Consider the following 20,800-nt stretch of genomic DNA (forward strand, 5'->3'; position numbering starts at 1 on the left):
TCTGCATGATAAAATAACCTAGAAGTAGGTGTAAATTTACCCTAAAAAAAATTTGAGTTTCATATTTCTGATTTACCGCCCCTCTCGAATAAGCGTGCACCCTTAAAACTCAACATTTTAAATAAGCGCCCTTAGTAATGTAAGTTATTATTTTGAAAATTTTGATACGTTCACCGTTAATAAGCACGTCTAACCTAATCTTTGCTTGTATTACCCTTTGTTATTATCGGATTTGTTGAATTTATCATTCTTCACATTCTCGTCCCCAGCGCTCTTTGAGATTAAAACCTCTAAAGTTTATAGCTCTGGGGTCGAGAATGCATTCTTCAGACTGAATTTTACAACATTTCATTTAATGAAAGAAAACATTAGTAAAAATTGTTACTATAAAAGCCTACATGACGTCATATTAAAATTTCTATAAAATCATGAACATTCTGACGAATTCAAAGTGGGAGTACAGTAGACTCTGTAATTGACAGACACGTCAAAAGACGGACACTATTTTTTGTCTCCGCTGAAATTCCAGCCAAACTTTCTTAAAATCTCTCCAAAGCGGACACTTCAATTGGCGGACACGTTTTTTTAACACGAAATGGCCATTTTCAAATTCGATTGCCTGATATTGTCCCAGTACTGTAAATTCAAAAGCCTAGTATAAAAGTTAGCCAGAAAGTTATATAGGCCATTTTTATACTAGATTCGCGAAATTTGAACAAGTTTACTCGTCAATGGTTACAGCTTAGGAGCTTAGGGTATTCGGTTAGATCCCAACTCTTAGAATGTGGTAGATGTTGCTGACGTCAGCGTGGCAATTTTTCTTCAATTCTAGGTGCCTTTGTGGATCCTGACATGGATTATTTCGTACAGTCTATATGTTAGAAAGTGTGACCAGCGCAGTTTAAACACCTCAAAAAGTACCAGACTGCCGGCTGCCGAGACTTTGCTTGCAGTTTGCCATTGTCTCAATATTTTCATAAGGGATTGTAGAGATTTTTTAATTTAGAATATTTTAAAATGTATCCATTGCAGCATTCGTCAGGTCATAAAACCGATGCAGGGGTGAGATTTCTAGTTCATATCTACCTCCACGATTTAATTTTTTGCTAAAAACTTTCTTCTTCCATAGAAGAGAACGACTGCGGAAGATCAATGATACCTGATTCTTTATATATATTTCTCTAACAGAAATGTTCAAAATCTACGCATTGAAATGTTACGGTCATGGCTCCAGGAGTAATATGAAAAAATCTGCTTTTAATTTTCAAATGTTTATTTAACTCCTATTTGTCAAAACACATGCCTTCGCGAAGTATACTATAAAAAAATAATGAGGCTACCGTTCATGTATTTCTGCTCGAGTTAAAAAAAATAGGTGATAAATTTTTAACGTAACTTGCTTAATGTGCCTGTTTCTACTTGAACCGTCATCAATGAAGTTATGCCGTCATAGACTTTTAAATTAATTAAATGTTTTTTCTTTCCATACTTCCCTTCTAGTTTTATTTAGCTCTTTATAAGCAGTGTTGCCTTCTACACCGTGTTTCCAAAAAAAAAAAAACAATTTTTTATATTTACTCGTGTATTTGAGTTTAAGCATTAGAATATAACATAGTTTAGTTTCTTTGTCAAAAGAATTTTTATTGGTGCGTAGTTTTTATCCTTAAAAATCAAAATTTGCAAATAATTTTGATTTTCAATTAAATTGAAAATCAAATGACCCTAAGGGTACACGTCGTATCGTACAATTTTCTCAATTTCTTACATAGCAGATGTAGACTCGATGTCTCCAAATCACTTTTAAAAAAGGTAAATAATACTCAAAATTGTCCAAATAGATTCTATAAGTCTCAAACATTTGCTTTTAATTTCAATATAGTAGCTAGTTTAGATCTTACTTATTTATGTCCGTGGAAACCGTGACCGGGGGATTAACATTTACAGAAATTATTTTCGATGCCGATAAAAATAGGGAACCAAAAATGAGACATTTTTAATCCACTTTCTCTATTCTCTACTCTCTGTTTATCTAACTACGTTCTCCGAAAAAATAAAATAAAAGTTTTAAAGGCGTATTCGTGGCCACATACACGTTTTTTTCTTTATTAAAAAGCTCTTTTGTTTTCTCCTACGGCGTCCGTCTACGTGGGACCCAGCTGACGTGACCACACATAGATAAAAGTCGAGTTAAATTCTTTGTCCTAGTGGTAAGTTATACGTGCAAAAATGTCTTATTAGGTAGGCACATAAAATTTCTCGAAAAATAAATAATTTATATTTTTTTAAAAACTTTTATATTATGGCATGCTGTTTTCCTTGTTTAGAAAGTCAACTTAATGAACCTTTTTCTCAATTTTTACAAATAAAAAATTCCCTCTTTATTTGTTGTATTTCTCATAATATTTTTAAATTGAGTAGAGTCCCATTTCTTTAACTCTCTCTTTCCCCGCTTTTTCATAATTGAATTTCATGTGGCGTCATTAGAAGGCAACGTTATTAGCGGACATCGTTATTAGAAGGCGGTGGCGTTCTTGTAGACGGCATTATTAGAGAATGGTATTATTTAAGGGTGACTTTCCTAAAAGGCAGCATTTTAGTAGGGTGGCGTTGTTAGAGGGCGAGATTATAAGAGGGCGTCGTTATGAGAAGGCGACATATAAGACAAAAGGCAATTTATGTTATTATTATTTATCAAACTTAAATTTATAAAGAGAATTTCACCTTATTTTATACTTATTTTTTATTTCGTATATTTAAATTATAATTAGTTACTAAATAAAAAAAAGATTTTTCTTTATAAAGATTAATTATTTCTGTAATGTTCACCTTTTAACTTATTCAAAGTTTTTTTTCTTTTTTCCAGCTGCACCAAGTGATCACGCTTTACATGACAAATTTAAATGTCTGATCTACAAAGCCATTTAGGATTGATAGCTCAAAACATTTTTTAAAAAAACCTTTGTACAAAAAACAACTTTCGACCTCTTCTGCATCGCTGAATTGTCATCTCGGGTATAATTATAATTCCTCGATTGGCTTAAGGAAGAGATTCCTACGGTCAAGACCAATTTTTCAAGAAGAGACAGACGTTTAATAATTACAAATAAACTCTTGCGAATTATTTACTTAGTTTCTGGAAAGAATTACCAGGTTTCTAGAATTGTGCTCTACCTTGGTTCTACTTGTTTTAAAACACAAATTCCACTTAAAAATATAAAAATAGCACGTTGTTTTATAAGCATACTCAAGTTGAAGAAATCTGTCAATTTTAATATTTTAACTTTTTAAATTTAAAGTTGTTTTGGTGTTTGCAAAGCCTTAAACGTTCTTATTATCTCTGAAGCCATATCTTCTTATATAGTTCTTATACTTTTATGTAAAAAAAAATGTTGCTTCTGTTGTTTTGTTCTCTCTTTACAAAGAAAATAAATGACATCAAAAAATTAGTTGTTATTGTTTTTTGTTGCTTCTTGTCAGCTGCTAGCACGCCCTAAACCCTCATTTTCGTCCTTGCAATTTGGGCTCAAATTAAATTCCAAACTTTTTAAAACAAAACGGACTTTTTTCTCTCAAACCACAAATTCCAAACTTTTTACGAGATGTTAATTTTGCTACCATTTTGTAAACCAAAACTATTTAAATATGTTGAATACTCTGATTAAAATTTAATCTTGTTCTTCGCGCTCTTTTGACACTCGTATTATCGGGAAAACGTTCAATTTGAACGGCACAAAAATTGTTTTGGATTCATTGAAGAATTATTTTTTTACTTCGACTGTTTTATAAAAGCTGAAAAAAAGTAAAAATAAAAGATACATAATTTTTTTGCTTGTTAAAACAACTTTAAGCATATCTGATGTAGATATTTTAGTTTTCTTTAAAGAAAATATTTACAGAAAGATGTTTCCATCTGGATATTGCAACCGTTTTTGAATATTGAGGTAATAATAATGTTTTATACAGATTTTTAAATTATATATATGTTTTTATATTATATATCTATATATTTTATATCCTTATATAGTTCCAATTTTGCATTGTGTTATACGCGCAAAAATGATAAACACACGATAACATTTTTCCTATATGCAGTTCGAAGCTAATTTCTGTTCTGAGTGACACCAATTTTGTAGATTTCAAAAAGTTATTTTAAACTTTTGCTGGTTTTTGCCGGAGTTTTACAACACTGAAATAAAAATAAATTTTGAAAATATAGAGACTGTATCAGTGATAAAATTTTTATTTTTACAACTCAATATTGGTGTGATTTAGATACTACATGATGTATTACTACTTAAACTACGATAATCTAGCTTAAGTTTCAATATTGGGATACTTAGTGTTTTTTCGCCACCAGCATTGAGTCAGTATCAGGAGAAAATATTTCGAGTAACTATTTTTCAACTGATTTTGCAATTTTATACAGAAACTTTATGCTGTGATCAAATCGTTTCGAGTAAAATGAAAAAAATGAAATAGAATTGAAAGCTCGCTAATAAATAAATTATTTCTAGTAATTGTTTAAGTTTGAATAAAATAATAAATAGAGATAAATAAATAAATTTGCTTGAATTAATCAATGGATGATAACATTTATGAAAGTAGCTAACATATCTATCGTAAAAAAAATCAATTTTGATTTCATCAGCGTGCTTTTTTCCGTGTAAGATTTACTTGCAAAACCATTAGAAGACGAATCATGCCTTAACCAACGCTACGAAGCTGAAGTATAACGACTTCTTCTCTATGCATATCTGTGTCTCTCATCGGCGCTGCGCTTATTGATAATATGCAAAAAAAGACATCTTGTCCTGGGATTGAGGTTGCCATAATTTGTGTATTTGGGTAAATTTGTGTATTTGGGTATTTGGGTAAATTTGTGTATTTGGGTAAATTTGTGTATTTGTGTATTTGGGTATTTGGGTAAATTTGGGTATTTGGGTAAATTTGGGAATTTGGGTAATTTTGGGTATTTGTGCATTTGGGTATTTGGGTATTTGGGTAAATTTGGGTATTTGGGTATTTGTGTATTTGGGTAAATTTGTGTATTTGTGTATTTGTGTATTTGTGTATTTGGGTATTTGTGTATTTGGGTAAATTTGTGTATTTGTGTATTTGTGTATTTGTGTATTTGGGTATTTGTGTATTTGGGTAAATTTGTGTATTTGGGTATTTGTGTATTTGGGTAAATTTGTGTATTTGGGTATTTGGGTAAATTTGTGTATTAGGGTAAATTTGTAAATTGTGTATTTGTATATTTATGTATTTGGGTAAATTTGTGTATTTGGGTATTTGGTTAAATTTGTGTATTTGGTTATTTGTGTATTTGGGTAAATTTGGGTAAATTTGTGTATTTTTGTATTTGGGTATTTTAAAGAACTAAAAGTTCCAAAAGTTATCACTTTGTTAATTGAGGCACCCAAATTGTTATTGTTGTCAAATTTCTGATTTTTATATCATTGGAAAAGCTTATAATTCATAAAATATTTCTTCTAATTAAAAAAAAACGTTTTTTCAAAAAAATTTATAATGTTTTGTTTCATACACCTCAACATTTTAGGCTACAAGGTACAAGCATTTACGAATATTGAGAAAAAACTGTTAACACTCTGGACATACTGAGTTCTCAAACGGTGTCTGTTTTTTTTTCTTTTTCTAAAATCTAATTGTTAAGATTTTATCACAGTGTAAACATAAAGTAAGCAGAACAGAGAAGCACGAAAAGCAACTTTTCAATATAAATTTAGAACGAGACTTTAGAAAGAAGCAGGGGCATTAAAAAAAGTCCATCAAACCTCCTACAAAGTGCTGTTTTAAGATCCACAATATATTCCATGACGTCATAGTGTTAAAAAGCACGTTTTAAAACATTGAAAATGATACACACTGAGTTCTTATAAAAGAGTTAAATTTAAAATACTTTATTGGAAAATAAAAATCAGGAGAGGAATATGTTGGCTTTGCGTTTTATCGAGTGTTGCAAGAAAATTTCCCCTCGCAGATCGCGCAAAATTGAAAAAGCAAAGCTGAGCTACCGTTTTAGTACTTAAGTGAAGTAGATTTGAATAGTGTGATTTTAAGTGATAAGTTTAAATGCTGGTACCTTTTAGGCTCGAAAGTCGGCAACAAGAAAAGGGTGTCAAATATATTTTTCAAGTCCTTCTGCATTTCAGAAAATATATACTTATATTTTATATAATTTTATTTCCCAGTTTGTTTCAAAATGTCACTGCCAGAAAGTGAACAAAATAAGGTCTAAAAGTAGTGTCTTTGTTACCTGCAAAACTTATAATACGTTTCTATGTCTCCTTAAATTGCCTAAATTTTCTGCACGCTAAAGTTTAACGAGCCAGATGGACTAAATATTCATATTCGCCCCTAGAATACACGCCTGTTTTTGAAAAGTCTTTTTTGGTAACAAAATAATTAGCTTTTGCAAATTTAAGTTGCAATTGGTGGAAAAGAAAAAGACCTAGATGATCCATGTTTCGAACAAACTACTCCTCAGTATTTATGGCAGGACTGGACTGTTTTGATTCTCGATTATATATCTACCTTTTTCCTTAAAGTTATTTTTTATAAGTCTTCTTAAGAAAAATGTTAAATCCCTGTACAATCATTATCGGAAATTAATTTATGGAATCAAGGAAACTTCAAGATAAATGTCACCAAGCTCTTTTGATGTGATGTTCGGTTATGAAAATCTAATATGTAGTAAACATTGTAAAAAGTAAAGTTAGAAAGACTTAGTTTCAAGAAAGTGACTTTGCAAGTAATATTACTATTGTTTTTGATGCATTACAAGGTAATGTTTGAATAGCAACGTCACTTTCTGGAACTTTTCTTGGGGGCTTGCCTGGTTCTATCAGGTTTTCAGACAAGTGGCTGTCTGTAAGAATGTGTTGTATTTAATAAACGAAATCATATAACATACATTTACTAAATGCATACTGCAGAGGTATCGTGTATAATAGTTGCTTACTTCGTCACGTCTAGTTTTAGATGTAAAAAAGGTTCTCTACTCAGTATTTCATCTCGTCTCAGTATTACAACTCGTCTCAGTATTTCAACTCGTCCAGAGGGTTTACAAATGTAATGATATTACTCTACCAAAACTCCGTTTCATCGTTTGGTGGAGCATAAACTCCTATTTACTGTATTTTGTCATATCATGACTATAAAAAATAAAAATAAAAAGTGTGATGATGATGGATGGATTTGTGAATGGCGAAAGATCGAAACGTCATTCAGTTTGTCCATCCATTCAAATCCAACGGAAAATGGAAATTTAAGAGAAAAATATGGAACGAATTAACCATTGAATATAAAGACTACTAATATAAATTCATGCTATTATCGTTAGTAGTCTTGCTTCAATATAATTATTGGTTTCTAATGACTTTTGTCACCTGTGAACACTGATGAGTCAGACAGATTTTGAGGTTTGATAAGGTAACGTTTTTGGAGCACCTTTGCTATCATTAAATTTGAACTAGCTATTGACTCTTTCTTTCATACCAATGACATTATTTTTATTCAATTCCTAAATTTTTCCAGGTTTGAGTCTAAAAAAAAAATATTTCGCCATCACACAACGGTATTGTCTGGTGGTTTTAAAATAATGACGCATAAAATTTTGATTTGATTCCAAATGACTACAATGACGTACAATGACGTAGAGAGTGGAGAAGGCTTTTATTATTGTTGTAGAATATATGGATAATTATATTATGGAAAATATGGAGTAATTATCTCCAAATACTCATCTCATAAAATAACCATCATAACCTTCCACCCTTTCAAAGACCAGTGAGCGAGCATTACGGAAACAACGCAACTTTGTTCCAAGACCTCTTGTTTATTTTTTGTCTACTGACCACAAATCGTCTTTCTCAAAAAGTACAAGTCACATGATTGTTATTTATAAGCGCGCCTAATAATTTAATGCTTTAATTGGGGTAACAAATTGACCACTCCCAAAGTCTTTCTAACAGTTCGATGTTATGTATAAACCACATCTAATTGAGGTCGTACGTATATATATATATACACGTTGTTTTTTTGTTGGTGTTTTTTCCAAACTTTTTTTATGCAGAAATAGCAAATTAACAATATGGCTCACTCATTCATAACTTGAGTGAACCCACTATAAAATAAAATTAATAATTGAAAATTAAAGAAAAAAATATTTTTAATAGCAAGCGTCGATTATATAAGATTATGTGGATGACCACAAAACTGAAACAAGCATTCACCCTTTTAATAAACTTTCTCGCAGTATGAAAAAATCGCGATTCAGAACGAACGTTTAGTGGAGTGCAAAGAATTTTTTAAATCATCCATTATATTTATATAAATGTAAAAACAAAATTTATATACGAAAAAGTTATGTGGGTTATCAGAGTTCGTGTATTTAGAGTTATTAGTACTAGACTAAGTCGATTCTGCAGTTAATTTTTTTCTTCTATAACATCGGGGTTTAATGCAGCCTTGATGATTTTTGTTTGTGTGTTATGACAAGAACAAGTCTTTGACATTATGAGTTGATTGTTTCTTTGTACCTGATAAGTTACAAATGTTTCGTGAAAACTAAAGCCTTGACATGTTTTAAACTCCAGTACCCTTTATTTACTCAGTTTTCGGGATGTGTAGGTGGGCTGGTTTTGTGGGCTCCACTTTTTATTTATGTTCAAATATGTTGCGAAAAATAAAAAGTGTGTTTTCATTTGTTTTCCTGAATAAGAAAAGATTTAGTTCATCGTTAAAAGAATGCTTATTGCTGAAACTTTACGTCCTCTTTCGGGACATAATATGAATTTCAAGCCGTTATGCTTATAAACCCATACTTGTTGTGTGTATATCAACTGCAGCGTTTCAAGGATTGATCTGCTAATAAGCCTATGTTTTAAATGTTGCACCATCCGAAACTTCTTTAATCTTTTTCATATTAATATGTCATTATTAAATCAAATGGATATTTTACCAAAATATTCACCTCCTTTTCTTCTGCTGTAGTTTTAAAGTAAACTTCTAGCTTGATGTTTTCAAGACGTAAGAGATAGACATCGAGTTTTGATCAAAAGGTTACGACCATGTCGAATTTTAGTATAATTTCTAGTCAGGATAATCTCAGGGCAACGTGACATAACGAGAAGCATATTTTTCCACTGCACGGAATAAGTAAGCGAAACCTTAAATAATTCTTGTCTGGAATTTCAAGGTTTTTTAAGTTCAAATACCTTTTTGTATTAAAAAGTATTTTACATTGTAAAAAATGATGACAATCTGACCTTTTGTCTCAGTGGAGTTGTAAGCAGATTTAATTTTAACAACTAAAAAATGTGAAAAGCTGCAGTCAGGTAAAGGAGAAATTTTAGTTGTTATACCAAAAGCTAGGTAACGCAAGGATCAAAAACTACAACCCTGAGATGTTAAAGAAATCGAGAGAGAAAAAAGACAACAATGTATCTTAAATGCCTGATCTTAAATGTTTGTATAACATTAGAAGTATTTGGAAGAAGACGAAGGATAATATAACTTTGTTGTATTTATCAAACATGTTAACGTTATTTACTTTATGATTCAGCTTAAAATATTTAAATATATAAATAAATAAAATAAAGAGCAAATATAACATGCACAATCGATTAATGTCTTAAAAAGCAGACATGCTGTATGTTGGGAATGCCATTCTAAGAGATTCGACATTCTCCTTGCCAAGGTAAATCTTTGCAGTCTATTTCCAAAATTGTGAAACAAACACCACTACAAAGACTGCATTGTCTGCTGGAGCTAGGGACTTCCCTAGTTTAAGCTATTGTTTGGGGTTTTATAAAAACGAAAGGACATTTGATTCCACAAAATTTTTAAACATACCGTAATGCTTCGAATGAACGCGTCACTCTCCCCCAGCTTTCATTTTTACACCACCTACTCCCAGTTTTTTAATTTTATCATACCATTTTTTATGCAGGACTGGAAAATTGTAATTAATGTTTGTGATTTTTTTTTAACTTGAAAATAACTTATTTTTGCAATTCTAATTTTTAAACTTTAAAGAACTTCCCGTTTTTAAAAAACTCTTCGTCAACAAATACTCAGCGTTTTGATATTTGAGTCGCAAATAGTGGCTGAGTACTTGAGCTAGAAGGTTTATGCTTGGTACCGTTGGGTAGGCCAATTCATCCTCTCTCTTATTATGACAACTTAGCCCTCAGAAGTTATAGCGATCCAACTGTGGGATTGCTATTGTTTGATTTTAACCAAGTAATTTGAGGAGCCTGTCCTTTAAGGGTTCATAATAAAAGGTGTTCACAGGGATTGTGATAAACGTCTTTATTGTGACAATGCTAAAGACATTTATTTCCAAATTATTGTTTTTGTAGGGAGGATATGTATGCTGCTGCAGCTACTGGAAATATAACCAACGATGGAGAGCTCTCTACAGGTAGGTTAAACTCTATCGTCAAAAGTCATTTTTCAAGTTTATGTGAAGTGTTGCAAGACATGAATATGTTTAGGAGAACTGAAAATAAGTGTTTAGTTGTCCGCCATCTTCATAAATTTGACTTAATAGGGACAAAATAATCGTTGGAATTCCACTCCCTACGTCACTACAGTGAGGAAAACCATGTTATTAAAAACGCATATATTTACAAAAAAAACTAAGAAATGTCATTTTCTTTGTGTAAATCTTGACACGACCCAGTCTATTTTACATCAACGCTATATAAAATTTCTGAAGCCGTAGTGGATTCCATCGTGAAAACAGTATAGCTTATACGGTATCCAGTTATATTTTGGTTGAATGTTTCATCTCTTTCATTTTAGAGTTTGAAGTATTCTCACAATAGCTAGAAATTCTCTGTTATGACTTACTTTCAAAAAAGCAGACGTAAAAACCAGAGATTTTATAATTAATAGTTGTCTGAAAAATTTAGAAGAATGTTTTGAATATTTGATCGGGGATCTCCGTTTTCACAGGATAGGCAGTGTCACAGTTTTGCTGCGTGATTCGTTCCTCATTGGTAAACATAGAACTTTTTTCTCCTCACTTATGAACCAAAATAAGAGTTTATTTTATTGCATATTCAAAATGATGTGATGTTTCTTAATTCGATCCTTTTTGTTAAAACTTCCTTCATGCAATCATGCTATGCTGCATTCAATAATAACATTACGGAAGGCGGATCATATGTTAGAACCGCGGATGATAAGTTAGTACCGCGGGTGATACGTTAGTACCGCGGATGATACGTTAGTACATAAGGTGATACGTTACTACCGCGAATGATATGTTAGTAACTAGGGTGATATGTTAGTACCGTGGATGATATGTTAGTACCGCAGATGAGATGTTAGTGCCGCGGATGATACGTTGGTACCGCGGATGAGATGTTAGTACCGCTAATGATACGTTAGTACCACGGATGATACGTTATCATCTGCGGTACTAACATCTCATCAGCGGTACTATAATTCTTATCCCTAAGTTCCTTAGCAAAAGGTAGAACAAATTACCTAATTTCGTAAATATTTCTGTTCGTTAGGTGCCTCAATTGCGAACTGAAAGTTACGGTCGAACATTGCAGTACACCAGTTTGTTTGCCTTGATAAAAGACTCTAATAACGAGGTCATGTTTATGTCTGAGAGAGATAAATAAGAATTGTAAATGTTTTTGCTTGCTATGCAGTATTTAGATTAAAATTCATATTTTTTACCTGATTAAATTTCGGGTTTCCCGATTTTGTATATATTTGTTTTTATCGTGTGCTGTTTTTATTTAAGTTAAAATTGGCGCTCCTCCCTCTGTCTTTGTTTTATATTTTTCAGCGCTAAAGGGTTCGCATTAACGACTTCTTTACTATGAGTTCAAAAACATGAAAAAAAAACAGATGAAATGTGTGAATGTTGAATTGTATAATTGGTAAAAAACTTGATTAAGAAGATTTTTTAAAAAGTTTTTTTTCATCTTTTTGTAAATGAAAGAAAAAAAACTTTGTTGGTGACAAAAACTTTATTGTCTCGCGTTGGTTATTCCGGAGTTGATTTTTATATTGAAAGCTATTTTTTAGAAGTATAGGATTTAGCTATCTTAAGATCGTTTTTTCCGATTTTTCTTTTTTTCTCATTTAACTTAAGGATTTTATGTTTTGGTTTTGTTCCTCGTAAAGAGTTTTGGACATCTTATTATTGAAATCTTCATAAAAAAAAGAAAAAAAGGTTTTTCCAGTAGTCTGCGACAGCTGGCTTATGAGTTGGTTATTATAAAAAATGAACTGCGAGTTTTCTGTAGTTTTTATAAAAATGACTTTTATAAAAAAAAGGTGAAATGAAAAATAGTTAAATACGGTAGGTAAATCATATTTCGAAGCAAGAAAACTTTTTTTAAAACTTTTTTTTTTGCACTTCTTACTTGCTTATCTACTAAGACACAATAATTGTTTTTGTTTTGTTTTGTATACACTTGCGATTTTCATTTCAGACATTTAGCCTATTTTTTTCTGCTGTGTTTTGCTTCAATTTTGTTTTCTTTGATTAGACGACAATGAAGTTTGCATTTTCGATTTATTGTATTAGGACACAACAACAACACAACCACAAAAACAAACAACAACAACAAACAAAAACGACAATAAACAACAATCAACTCATTTATGAAAGGATTTAATAAAAAAAAATAGCAAATAAAAATAGTGTTGCAGCAATTATACATAAAATAAATGACTAATATAAAGTTTAATTAACAATAGAAAAAAAATAGAGCTAATAACAATAACAATAATCAGAATCAGAAATATAACGATAATATATTTATGTAAATAGAGAGTGGTGCTCGTAAACTTCACCTTTTTTCATCAAACACAAATTGACAGGTTTTGTTGGCTTTGTTTAAAGACTTATTCAACGATAATTCAGATGATTTCTTTGAAATTATTATTGCCCGTTAACTGATATATATTCGCCTCTCCCTCTCTAACTAACAAACAATCTTTCTCTTCCCCAACCTCATCTTTTTCATTATTCATTAAAAGCCATCTTTTCTTCCTATGAATTATTTACAACAGTTAATATAAGAAATTTGCCTCTCAAAAAACTCGTCTGTTATTATCTCAAAAAAATATTTCTCTTTCGTTAAAAGAAAACCCGGTGGAACTCTTTAGCGCGAAGTTGTAAAGAGAACGAAATAAAAAAGAATTATTTTCAGAAATAGGTGTTTCTCTGTTCATGGTTTGTGTAAGTGATGGAGTTGATGCACGCTATAGAAAAATATATTTTAATATCTTTACCAATTGTTTTATGAGTGCAAAGAAACATTAGCTTATCGTATGTTTTTATCGTAAAAGAAACCAAACGATATAAAGAAAAACGATCTATAAAGTTTACTGATCGGAGTGATTTCTTCGAAATTCTGATTACGTGAATAATATATTTCTTTTGCGAATGAAGTTTGCTAAGTCTAACCTGGCTACACTCTCTAACATTGCTGTATTTTTTGTTTTAGTTTTATATTCTATTATCATATTTAGAACGTCAATGGAGGAGAACCAGTGGCTTCGACATGGAGAGTTTAAATTTAACTGGCCGGAACAGTAAAGAACATCGTAATGGACCCCTTAACACTCCCACAGCAGCTGACACATCTAGTATGGACGTATCGTACGACAGAGTTGTTGTAAATGTGTCAGGACTAAAATTTGAGACATTATCGGAAACACTGGAGCAATATCCCGATTCATTATTAGGTAATCAGAGAAAGAGGGCGGCTTATTATGACGAAATTCGGAATGAATATTTCTTTGATCGGAATCGACCGGCTTTTGATGCCATCTTATTTTACTACCAGTCCGGTGGGAAATTACTACGACCGCCTAATGTACCGATGGATGTATTTGCGGACGAGATAAGATTTTACGAACTTGGAGACGACATTTTGCAGCGCGTGGAGAGAGAGGAAGGCTACATAGAAGAAGAAGAGCCTATCCTTCCCGAGGGAAAGTGGCAGCGCAAAATATGGGAATTATTTGAGTATCCAGACACGTCGTTGATGGCGCGTGTTGTTGCCGTCATTTCTGTTTGTATAATCACAATTTCAATAGTAACGTTTTGTATCGAGACTCTACCTCAATTCAGATATGAGGAATACAATTGTACTTACACAAATAAAACAAAGTCTTGTTTAAAACGAGAAGTCCAAGACGAAAAGGCCATGCCTTGGTTTGGAATCGAATCAGCGTGTATTGTGTGGTTCACGTTTGAATATATTATGCGTTTTCTATCGTCACCAGAAAAATTAAAATTCGTGCGATCTTTCCTGAACTTGATTGATGTGATCGCGATTATACCATACTATATCACACTACCAATGGAGTCATCCAACGTGTCATCGCTGGGAGTTCTTCGTGTCATACGTCTTGTTCGCGTTTTTAGAATATTCAAGCTTTCGAGACATTCACGTGGCTTGCAAATATTGGGACATACGTTAAGAGCTAGTTTAAGAGAACTTGGTTTGCTAATTTTCTTTCTGCTAATAGGCGTCATTCTTTTCTCGTCAGCCGTGTATTATGCTGAAGGTGGAGAAAAGAAAACGTTTGAGAGCATCCCTGATGCATTTTGGTGGGCTGTTGTAACCATGACAACTGTAGGATATGGTGATATGAAGCCTGTAACCGCTTGGGGAAAGATAGTTGGTAGTTTATGCGCAATTTCTGGCGTTCTAACTATTGCTTTACCAGTGCCTGTCATTGTGTCAAATTTTAATTACTTTTATCATCGGTAAGTCTATTTTAACCTTGTTAATCTCACTCTAAAAGAAACGTTGACCTGGGTGACCATTTTTAAAAAATAAAAAAAGTCATAATTTAAGGTATTCAAGACAAGTACGGAAAATGAAATTTTAAAAACTCTTGGATGCAAAAGTGTACAGTTACCGTAAAAATTATCTCTGTGACCATCTCCCACCCCTGTGGGTGATTGCTGCATTATTAATCGCTATGTATGCTCGAATTGGTGCGTGCGTATATGAACTTTCTTATGCATATATATCGTATAATTATATAAATTGATCAGGGGGAGTTGTTGGGAATTTGTGACGTAGGTACCATGGGTAATGATGTAGTCTGTTCTTTAGTGTATATTTTTGCATCCTGGAACGTCTTTATTTACCTCTGAAAGCAGTAAACTATAGGTTTTGAAATTTTAATTGCAAATAACCCCAGCTCTTGTCATTCACATCACGAATTTTGTTTTCGCTATGTTAAAAAGAATGATTTTCATTATTTCATGTTTTTTGTTGTTTTAGTGAGAATGAACTACGTGCTGCTGAAGCAAGTAAAAAAGAAAAGGAGAAGAAAGAAGCTGAGCAAAAACTACGAAGTGAAAACGAACTTCTGCTAGAAACACACGAGAAAAACGAAGAAGAGAAAGAAATTCCTTATTCCGATCAAGATAACGGTATAAACGGTCTTCATGTGATATGGCGTAACCATGGAGACAGTGATAGCTCGTTAAACAAAGAAAGGGACGATGCGAAAGACGATGATATCAACGATAATCCCATAAAACCTTTAATAGCAAATTATAGCCCCACTACCAGTATGGTGATAACTACATCTTCACCAGATGTTCGACTTAATGTCGGTCCAGATGGTATAACAAAACTAAAGAAATCAGATTCGTTGACTAAAGTTCGCTTTGAAACAGGCTTGTGACGGGATGTAATATCGCAATTATAAAATACTCGCTCAGAAAGCCACTGTATGCGACAATGTGGCGATCGTTCTCCAAAACACGAAACAAAGTTGGTGCTACATAGAAAGAGAGCACAAAGCTAATTCTCTTTTAAAAGGAGCTAAAAGATATTGTTTAAAAGAACAAAACAATCGTTCAAGGTACTATAAATGAATTTTTAATTTTGAAAGCATTAAAAAATGGACGTATTTATTTGATGGAAAATTGTTAACTTTTTTAACAATAAAACCTGGCTTTTTATCAGTCTGCTCGGAATATTTTATATATATACATTTAATTTTCTTAGCACGCTTCCTTCCCTCGAGTAAATAGAATAGTCACATCATTTTCACATTCATGAAATTTTAATAGCCACTTTCAAGTAAAATCAACGCGGGGGAAAGTGCAATTTTAAATCCGGACGGTGTGATCACAGACGTCTCTTTAAGTTCTCTTTCTTAATACTATGGTTACACTTACTACAAAGTTGTTGTTATAAAAGCTAACATTGGTTATGTTTAGAAGTTTTAGGTCGCGTAGCACAGTGTGTACATATATGGATATAAAATATCATACTGATTTTTATGAAAATAAAATAATTTCAACAGTAGTGTTGATGTCTCCCTCTATTTTAATGACCAACAACATTTCTGCGCAGCCGATCAACTGCCTTGTTTTTTTTAATCCGCACCTTAGATCACACCGACCCCATTTTTAACCTTTTTAGCTCTAAACGACGCGGCATGAAAATTAACGGCAAATAAGGCCGAATTCTTTTACACCGTCACTAATTAAACGTCGTTTCAAATACTTACAATCTCGCGTGACCAAGCGCTTCTCCACGCTGGGTTTCAAAAATTAAAAAGCAAAGGGTCGAATAACATTTAACACGCCAATATCAATAAAGCGGTTAGTGATGGAAGACAGATTCAACCAATAGTTACTAACAACTTAATCCAATATTTGTTTTTTAAAAACCAACCTCCTTTGTTGACATTTTGTTGGAATATTTTTAAAGATATCTGTAGAATTTTTTTTCCTCTATATTTTTTGTTATTGTAATCATTGTACAGGACTTAGCTTTGGTGTACTGTTGTAACTACACCAGTAAAATTTTTTCTCCAAAAAGTTAAGATGTGTCTTTGTGAGCCTGTTTTCTTTTATTTTTACACCCGAAGTCTGAACAAAGCAGGATAACGCTCTCGGCGTGTAAAACTGGTTTTCGGATTCCCCACTCTCCACGCGCGGGTTCGACAGTCTCATTTATTTAAGAAAATACACATCGCGTTTTTTTGTCCTGCAAAATATTTGATTTTCCGTGTCAGTGCCGGTTTCCTATTTACACCAGTTTGTGCTGATGTAAGCTGCCTATCTGGCTTGGCAAGAATTTTTCTGGTCTATCTTTCTGGTGTAGACACCTGGTGTAAAATGCAAACTGTACGGCACAACAATCCAGGACTAACATGCAGGTGAAAATCGCGTAGGCTTCAAAACAAAGTGACTTTTGTTGCCTTCATTAAAGAGGAGCGTAGTCTAGTCGTAGCAAACTTTTAAACTTGATTGTTATACGTTTGTTTACATTTTTTTGCAATATATGTATCGTAATTTTAAATCGTAAGTTTTTTTGTTGGAAATTCCAAAGTGCATCTAGCTAGTTGCTGGCAGAGCTTCCAGTGAAGTGAGAGAGACAATAAAAGAAATATAAACAGGTGTTTTTGATCGCCCTGACAAGCAATTAAACATCTTTGAGGCTATTTTACATTAGACAAAAAATCCTAAGTCCGGTCCTGTTGTTTAATCTTTGATAACTTGACATATAAGATCACATATGGAAATTAAAGCAAAAAAAAACTACAAACAAAAGCATGAGAAAAGCTAGATTTGATAGGTAGGTCCCAAGTAACACCTAGGTAGGTGTTACTTGGGACCTGATATCTTAATTTTTCCCTATCTTAAGCGGAAAGTTGATATACTCTCCTGCTGTAATTACTTCCATTCATTAACGGTACTTAAATCTATTAAACTATTCATAAAAATTACGTGTGATGATGCTATACTTTTGAAGCAGTAAAAGTTCAAATACATAATCGGAACATTCCTCCATTACTAAACAGAAGCTCTGGGGATGCTTTCATGGTGTGGCGCAAACGTACTAGCCATATATCAGAAGTAAAAAAGAGCCCTGGGAAGGAGATTGTGCAACAAGTGCACTCTCAAGTCTCCACCGCACAATTATATTTTGGAAAATTTTCCGCCAAGACAATCTTATTCCACATCCCCTTCTGGTAATAATTAAAGTTTTTGCCCACTTAACAATGTCAGTTTGAAAATTGTTTATCTATCGTTTGTAAACTAGGCTGTCCGGTATTGTTATGAAGGTCTTGGGTCTCGAGTGTCGTAGAGTATCGGGTATCGGGTCCCAGGTATCACCTAGGATATCGGATATCACTTGGTTCTTCTATATAGAAGCAATAATAACGTAGCGGTAAATTCACCCACCTTCCAACGTTCCACAACAAAGAATAGAGGAAATTATAAGAGAAGGGGAAAAATCTGAAATATAAAACAGATACAAATAAATATACAAAGTCTATCTATATGCAGAAGTCATACATCAAACTGAGAAGTTACTATTCGACTATAATTGCACTTAGCTCACACCCTCCATTTATCGTTTTGATTATAAGTTCTTTCGTCCCTCCATCGTAGGTGCCTATAAAGTTCACATCCATAGCTTGATGTTTTAATCGTGAGCAATTTATTAGGGTTGTTTTTTCATTCGCAAAATTATCTTTTACTGTAAAAGAAGTCCATCCACCGGCTTGTACATGAGAAATAGCTACGTAAACATTTTTAGGTGTGCTTCCTTGAACTTGAAATGTTATGGAAATATATTTTTGAGGCCATTCCGTTAAAAAGCCACCTCTAACATCTCGACGAACAGCACAATTCGTTTTCCACTTTGGAGTTCGGAAAACAACAAAGCCGTTTCTATAATTTATTGTTAACTGATATAGACTATGATCCAACATAAATCGATCGTCCGGAAAAACAGCATTCCAACAAATGGAACGAACATCTGAAGCATTATACAAAGCGTTTGGAAGCTGAAAATTTGTAAGGCTTGAAGCATCTGTTTCATCTTGCTTGACATGTTTTCTTGAATACACTTTCATTAACATAGGGAACAATGTTTGTCGTAGATAAGATATTAATAAATAACCCATTTGCGCATGCGCTAAATGAGATGGATGTTTATTTATAAACATATCAGAAGGTGCAATTGTGTGAGCAATTCCGTTAGAACGTATGTACTGACATATGGCTGATAGCAAAGAAATGTCGGAAAATTTATAATACTTCGAAAGAGTTGACAAAACTTGGCTTTTGTATTCATGTTTTGCGCAAGCGAATATCTCCCCTTCTCCGTTTGGAAAAGTTTGAACAGGGAAAAACTTTATAAAGATCAAAGCTGGATGTGTGTCATACAAAAGCACAGAGCGAATAAATTTTTCCACTCCTTTTCCATAATCTTCGCTATCAGGATCGTTAATAAAAAATTCCCATAGTAGAATATCAATTGTCTCTTTTGCTGTGACTATGTATTCCTCCCAGCAATGGCCAAAAAATGTAGAGCCCACTCCCCCTACGGCTATTACTTTACGTTTCATGTAACTTCCAGTAGCTGGTCCAATAACTTTATTCCACCAAGTTAGCAAAGCATAATGGAAAGTGCTCTGTCGATTGTTACAACCAAGATCTGCACCTTTGGTGCTTGACCCACCGAAAACATACATAGTAATGCTCTCTCCTTTCATCACTTTTGTTAAAAGTCTTTGCAGTGCTTCGCTGTTACGGTCACCATCTTGAATTATACCAGCTTGTATACTCGCTTTGTCTAATTTCAATGTTTCAAAACTACCAAATTTTGATTTAAACGTCCACGCATCAAAAACTGACGAATTTAAAGCGTTTCTTAATCTCTCTAACTTTCCACCATTTGCAACAGAATTGATTGATAAAAATATATAAATAAACAGAAATATGAACCTTCTCATTATAATTTTTAACACGAAATAATGGTCTTTTGAGCACATTTTAATTTTCAGTATGAATGCACCGAAGCATGAAAAAATGTACTGCGAGGAAAGATGTTTTAAAAGAGCCAACCAACGCACACCACGCAGCGTGTGTAAGAAGGCGCAGTTGTGTACAACGAACGGTATGTGTGACACTGAGAAGTTACAGACAGACGGTGGAGTGCGTAAATGTTTGAAAAAGTAGACACTATTCTGTTTTTTTTCTAAGAATAATTGTGATAAACATTAATTTTTGTTCCTTTTCAATTTAGTTAAATTAAATGTAGTCTCTCCTCATGTTTCTTTACATTTTTGAGGACTGGGGTCTAAACTGTTTACATTACGATCAACCTCGTCCCCGGCGCGACGGGCGTCCCCATTATAAAAAAGCGAAAAGGGTTCCTAGGGACGAGGTTGCAATAAGATCTAAGATCTCACACTTGATCGGTGCAGTTATTCTCTCGTCTGAAATAAATACCACTATAAAATTTATACATTTAAACATTATTTCTTCTTCCAAAAATAAAGCATAAAGATTTTTCAAACTAAGAAAAGTAGTTAAAGAGAAAACTTTCTTCTTTCACTATGCTTCGGTAAGTCCAATTCTATTACTTTCGCACCAAACTTCTATTTAACGAGGAGGTATTCTGTTTTTTACTCCAATTGGATTAAAAGCAACCCCACGATTGGGCAATTCATTGAGATAGATTTGTAGAAATAACTTAAGGAAATTAATTCTCGCGAAAATTATAAGGAAATTCGTTACTATTCGCAAAATTCGCTAAAATAATTTTTTGCGAAATTTGGTATTTTTTTTCAACTTGAAAAACGATTTAGACTATTTTTAATATAAATGTGAATATCAAGTTTAGTAGTCTCTATTTAACATAACATCCGGTATAGACGGTATAGATTGAGAAACAAAATGTCATCAAACTCTTTTTTTTCGCAAAATTCGCCAACATCGCGGAAATTAGTTCTCGCAAAAATT

The 20,800-nt window shown here is 32.8% G+C and overlaps 1 protein-coding gene across 3 annotated transcripts; it reads left to right on the forward strand.

The window, feature by feature from the left end:
* The first annotated feature begins 3,750 nt into the window (after nucleotides 1-3,750).
* Nucleotides 3,751-16,340, forward strand: LOC130662726 (potassium voltage-gated channel subfamily A member 2-like). Of its 3 annotated transcripts, none has more exons than XM_057461644.1 (4): nucleotides 3,751-3,941; nucleotides 10,386-10,447; nucleotides 13,531-14,776; nucleotides 15,303-16,340. In XM_057461644.1, the coding sequence occupies exons 2-4, from the start codon at nucleotides 10,393-10,395 to the stop codon at nucleotides 15,709-15,711; spliced, it is 1,710 nt and encodes a 569-aa protein (XP_057317627.1). In that variant the 5' UTR covers nucleotides 3,751-3,941; nucleotides 10,386-10,392; the 3' UTR covers nucleotides 15,712-16,340. The 3 variants fall into 3 exon arrangements, with proteins under 3 accessions (XP_057317627.1, XP_057317626.1, XP_057317628.1); XM_057461643.1 differs by lacking the exon at nucleotides 3,751-3,941 and adding an exon at nucleotides 9,575-9,721; XM_057461645.1 differs by lacking the exons at nucleotides 3,751-3,941; nucleotides 10,386-10,447 and adding an exon at nucleotides 11,995-12,352.
* The last annotated feature ends 4,460 nt before the right edge of the window (nucleotides 16,341-20,800 follow it).

The sequence above is a fragment of the Hydractinia symbiolongicarpus genome, chromosome 10 (genome assembly GCF_029227915.1).
Source record: "Hydractinia symbiolongicarpus strain clone_291-10 chromosome 10, HSymV2.1, whole genome shotgun sequence".
Taxonomy (NCBI): domain Eukaryota; kingdom Metazoa; phylum Cnidaria; class Hydrozoa; order Anthoathecata; family Hydractiniidae; genus Hydractinia; species Hydractinia symbiolongicarpus.